Genomic DNA, 5,983 nt, shown 5'->3' with positions numbered 1-5,983 from the left:
ATTTAATTACAAACAAATATTTAACCTTTATAAATAAAAACATATAAATCTTTTCGTACTAATTCAAACTATCACAAAAAAAAAAAAATTTATATATGCTCTCATTTACAAAAGTTACAAAGCTAACTTTCTCATAATTAAAATAACAAAAAAATAATTATATTCATAATAAAATACTCAAGACCTATATTTATCTTTTCGTCTAGATGTTAATAATAAATCATTAAATATGTTATAAATACCGCATTTGTTTATAGCGAAAGAAAGCAATGATGTGTATATATAGAAAGAAAATGGGTCCATGGTGGGAAGTAGAGGAGCAAGATAGAGGAGTATAGCCAGAGTGGTTGGCCCCCTACTATGCCCTTCCAACACCCGTGCCCTCCAAAATTGTTATTTCAACAACTCTAACTTATCGCAACGCTACTTTTACCGTCACAACATAACACCCCCCCTCTCTCAATAAATACTCAACACCCCTCCTTTCATTTCACATCATCACATCTCCTCTTCTTCTTCTTCTATCTTCAATTCTTCTCTCTACTCTCAAACAAAATTATTTAGTTATTATTATGGGGTTTAGAAAATCAAACAAGATTTCACAAAGTGCGGTCTTGAAGCAAATATTGAAGAGGTGTTCGAGCTTAGGGAAGAAGAATAGTAACAACAATGGATATGAAAATAATAACAACGATCCTTTTCCTCTTGATGTTCCAAAAGGGCACTTTGCTGTTTATGTTGGTGAGAATAGAAGAAGGTACATTGTTCCGATTTCGTTGTTGGGTAATCCTGAATTTCAATGCCTTCTTCGTCAAGCCGAAGAAGAATTCGGGTTTGAACATGACATGGGTCTCACTATTCCCTGTGAAGAAGTTGTTTTTCTCCGCTCCTTAACTACTTCAAGTTGATTACGACGACGATGGCGACGGCGACAGCGAGCGTGACAAAGATGAAGATATGCAGTTATTGTTATTGATTTTCTCATCAAGTTCTTCCTTTTTTTTAACTTGTCTTATCTTCATATCTTAGTCATGCTAAGCTTGTTCTCAATCTCATCATCGTCATGATTATTCTTGATGTATTTTCTCTTTCTTTTTTTTTTAATTTTTGGGGTAGGAGGTTGTTTGAACAACCTATGTATGTGGTTGTTTTAAGTATGACTCTAACTTTAATTTTGAATATGAGGAACCTCATACACATGCATACACAAGTAGATGTGTGTGATGAGGGATTAGGGTTTGATGGATGGGGTGAAAAATTGTACAAAAAGTTGAGGTTTTCCTTGCAGAAGAGCTATATATATATATATAGTATGCTTCTGTGAGAGAAGTTAGTTAATTTGTTAATTAACTATGTCAATGTTGTTAATGAATGCAATGGAGTTCATTTAATTTTCTCTCTCTTATTCTTCAATTCTCCTATTCCTTTTCTTCTTGTTGAAAAAATTGAGTAAAGGTTAATAATAATGTTTGAGATTTAATTATTTATGGATTTGTTTTATTTGTTTGAATTTTTTGTACAATTGATATCATGAGGATATATATTAGAAGTTCTAACCAAAAGATATATATAAGATAAATAAAAAGAAAAAAAAACCTCTTATATATGGAAACTTATTGAATTTGTGTTGGATCTGCTAGATTTTTTTATTTTTTGATTTTTCATGTAATAAGTTATTGTAAGCATAAGGGAGAATTCAAATTCTGACACTTATTTAAACAGATTAATGAGTTAATCACTAAATTAACCCAACACAGATGGATCTAGATTTACTAAGCCAAAAATTATTGTTTTAGACAAGGCGTAGTTCTTTTCATTTAAGTCATTTGCCCCTTTTTAAGCATATAGTTTGATTTGATTCCAACGATATACATGAACCTTTTTTTTTTATCAAAGATAGGAGACTCGAACTTGCAACCTCTTAATTGAGTATGGAGAGATTATGTCATTTGAGATATAACTCATTGGAGATATATATGAACCTTACTTGAAGCAAATCACTTTGATCATTTTTTAATAAGTGTTAGATTAAATATAATATTAACTAACAAAATATATCTGTTTATATCTGACCCAAAAATATAAATCAGACCTAAAAGTACATAAAAGTTAAAAAAACGTCTATTACATAACTGATTTTTTGAGAGGTCGGACAGAACACTACAAGGTAATAACTCCTCTCTAAAGGAGTTATAATCAACCCCAAATATCTCTCACCCACTTTTAGAAAAGAGATCTCAATAACTCTTAAATAAAGGGACGGTTATCTACCATCAGAAGCGGAACTACTCTAACGGTAGTTATTGGCTCATCACTTATAAATACACTGACATCCTCAGATATACTTAAGTTTCAATACACTTAAATCTGCTAAGACCTTTGCTGACTTAGGTATCAGAGTGTTTTGCAGGTACTACCCTCCATCTTCTCACAAACAACTCAAACGACAGCGCAGGCTAAGTCGAAAACCACTCCACTTAGAATTTAGACCTTACGTTCAAGTCAAAATACAACCCAATTTCAAATAACCCTCACTCAAAACAATATCCATACCATTATTAAAGGATGATTATACTCTTTCTATTTTGCAATAATTTTTATTCTAGAAATTGAATAATTAGATTAGTGCATTTAATTTCATTTTATATCTAAATGTATTAATTTAATATTTTCTTAATTTAAATTTTATATAAAGCATAATTATTATTATTCCTCACGCTATTCTAAATATGTCTCATTATTTACATGAATAATTTAATGTATTTGAGTTACAAATTAATTTTAAAAGTTTCACCCAAAAATGTTATTTTGACCACTCAAATAATAAAAAAAAAAAAAATTCTGTGGCTTATTTTTACCCTTACATGACCCCTTTCTAAATAAATACTCATTAATTAGTCATCATTTATTACCCTCTTCTGTTTAATTTACATCACCCTGTTTTTCACTTCTATCTTTATCCTCCCTCCTCTTCTGATCTCAACAACTCATTCAACAAAATTATAATCAAACAAGCTAAGCTTGTACAAAGAAAAAGTAAATTTAATATTTTTGGTTACAAATTAATGCAAAATTAATTATTAATAAATAGAAATAAAGTTAAGGGAACAGAGCATGCAAAGCTTGTCAGAAGAACGTGCAGTACTTAAGGTAGTACGGAAATATAATTGTACGATGACATGCCAAATATATATGCCCCCACTTCGTTAATTACTATTCTATTACTCTTAATAATAATAATAAAATAATTAAAACTCAACTTTTCCTCTTTCTCTTGCTGTAACTTCTTGTTGGAGTTTTAAATAAAAAAAACTTGTACCAGCTCGTACAGGACGCAATTAACTCTGATCTTAACGTAATTAAATTTAATAATTATTATAATAATCATATCACTGAAGAAGATAAGCATATACCACTAAATTCGGACAAAATAATTAATCGTGTATTATATATTAATAAAAATAATAATTTTAAATTTATTATTTAAAAAATGATCTAAATATATATAATAATCTAATTAAATAATTATTTAAAATATAAATTTTGTTATTTGTGTTCTAAAGACATAAATTAAATATATTATAAAAAAATATTTTATAATATAAACGTTAATTTTTTTACATTTTTAATTATTAAATAAATATATTAAAAATTTTAAAAAAATTTTATTATTATATTTTTAAAATATACCTTTAGAACACAAATTTGTTAAATTTTTAAAATATTTATATATTATCAGTATCTCAAAATTAAATTCTATAGTAATATATATACACTCTCATTGCTTTTACCAAAACTTTGCATACTCATAACAAGTGAATGAAGTAATATTTTATGGTTAATTAATCTCCTTTAATATTTTAGGCAAGTTTCTTTTATTAAATTCAGGTACAATAATTAATTACTAAGTAGTGAAGTCGAGAGAATTCAAGTATTTAACGGAAGAAATTAAATAAAGGAGTGGGAAGAGAAAAAGTTACTTTAAAAAAAGGTTCGCTTAGCTTGTCTTGTGAATTCCGTTCTGTTTTTGTCATGTTGGTAAAATATTTGTCTGTTTTGCGGAAAAGAAAGAAACTAGTACTCTATAGTACATGTATATGTTGTTTTCTGCATTACAGTTTTAACAGTTATCATAAGTTTTGGTTTTGGTGCATTACACTATTCTCTCCATGATTCATCAGTTGCAAACTATAACTATCTCTACTTTGATTTATCGTTCATTGTTTTAGATCAATTTAATTAAGATGTGATAACCTAATAACTAATTGGCTAATTACCCGTTTGATAGCATAATCTCTCCATACTCATCTAAGAAATTGTGAGTCTCTCTATTTTCGATAAACATTATGTGTTGTCATCTAATTGATAAAAAAATTAATTTGAGACATTTAATTTTTCGATGACTAAATTAGCGCATCATATCTTTAAAAATTATTTTGACTGTTATTAATTCTCTTTTCTCTTATTATAATTTCCATACAAATAATAAATAGAAAAAAGCTTGTGATATTAGTATACCAATCATTTCATCAAAATTGTAAAATATTTTTATCAATTTAATTTTAATATATTATCAATGTAAAATAATTTTATAGATATATTTAAGGAAAAGTCTAGGGTCCAGCAACTTTTGTGTTTTCTGGCCAGCATTTATCTATCAAAATAAAAGTGAGTAATTTCCACCATTAGATGTAATCTCACACCATTAAAAACATTATTAATAGCCAATTGATGATTACAAAACACCAAAATTGCTGGCCCTAACATTCCTCTTTATTTAATTATATAACATCACATCAAAAAAATAATTATATTTTATTTTAACAATATAAATAATTATTCAAAAGAATAAATATGGTTGGATGATTATGTAAAACGATTTATGCTTTTTAAACACATTACCAAAATATTTAGAAACACTGTTACAGAGCAATAAAGGTGGAATCCATGTACAAGTTGATTCCCTTTGGTCATGTGTTAGCTAATTATGCATTTAAGAAAAGGATAAGCAAGTTGCATGGAAACAAAGAGTGAAAGCAACTAGCAAGCAATTTTAAATTGCCGAAGAGAGAAGGGACCATATGAGAGAAAAAGAGTGCCTCTGGTTAGATGGTCCTCTTTCTCTTCAGCATTATTATTATTAATGTGTATGTGTACCTTTTTCTTTCTTTCTTTTGGTTTCAGCCACAAAGGGTTTCTAACATTCACAACTCCCTCTTATTATAATAAGTTATAACTGCCTCACCAACTCGGCAACTTCCTCTCTCCCATGTTTGCTTCTTTTTATTGTTTTCTTTTAGAGAGAAAACATCAAGTTGGGTAAAATTGTAGTTAGGACTTAGTTGAAATCTGCTTATTTAATTGGATAGAAGTTAGTTAAGACTTATGAGTTAGTTCGTTTAGAAAGTTTTAAAAACTATTTTTTTGGGGTTTTGATTTATAAAAAATCACATTAGTATAGTTTTTTAAATATATTTTTAATCTTTCAAAAAGTTATTTAAGAATTTTTGAAAAAGTTAAAAAATTTGACTTTTCTTCTTTTTAAAATTTATTTTATCACTTTTATTTATTAAACAACTTTAAAATAAATACTTTTATGATAATTTTTTAAATGTAAATAATTAATTTATAAACTAATTTTAATATAAGTTTTTATATTTGAAATTCTTTTTTTCAGAAGAGTTTAATTAAGTAAAGTGTGATCTCTAACTCTTCGTTGTTCTCTTTTATGTTTTTTTTATCTCACTTATAAAATTAATTATGAGAAATCATACTTTACTTTCTCAATTATTAAAAAAAATTAAGAAGATTCATTCCCTCCAAATCAGTCCATATTCTATTTCTCACACTATATAATATATATTAATAGATATATGGTAAACAGATTTTGTAGATTAATTATAATCCATCTCTCATCCTACCATTTTTTAATAGGTAAAAAGGCAAATACAATTAATTTTATGGAAAATTAATTACACATAAG

The 5,983-nt window shown here is 27.1% G+C and overlaps 1 protein-coding gene across 1 annotated transcript; it reads left to right on the top strand.

The window, feature by feature from the left end:
* Window positions 1-330: 330 nt before the first annotated feature.
* LOC107628804 (protein SMALL AUXIN UP-REGULATED RNA 51) lies at window positions 331-1,391 on the top strand. Its single transcript, XM_016331409.3, has one exon. The coding sequence runs from the start codon at window positions 573-575 to the stop codon at window positions 906-908; it is 336 nt and encodes a 111-aa protein (XP_016186895.1). The 5' UTR covers window positions 331-572; the 3' UTR covers window positions 909-1,391.
* Window positions 1,392-5,983: the final 4,592 nt, after the last annotated feature.

The sequence above is a fragment of the Arachis ipaensis genome, chromosome B3 (assembly GCF_059453495.1).
Source record: "Arachis ipaensis isolate K30076 ecotype BB chromosome B3, ASM5945349v1, whole genome shotgun sequence".
Taxonomy (NCBI): domain Eukaryota; kingdom Viridiplantae; phylum Streptophyta; class Magnoliopsida; order Fabales; family Fabaceae; genus Arachis; species Arachis ipaensis.
The sequence above is the reverse complement of the archived record's forward strand: the minus strand, read 5'-3'. Positions and strand labels throughout refer to the sequence as shown.

Coding starts and splice junctions, on each gene's coding strand:
- LOC107628804 (XM_016331409.3), top strand. CDS start 573: ATGGGGTTTAGAAAATCAAACAAGATTTCACAAAGTGCGGTCTTGAAG.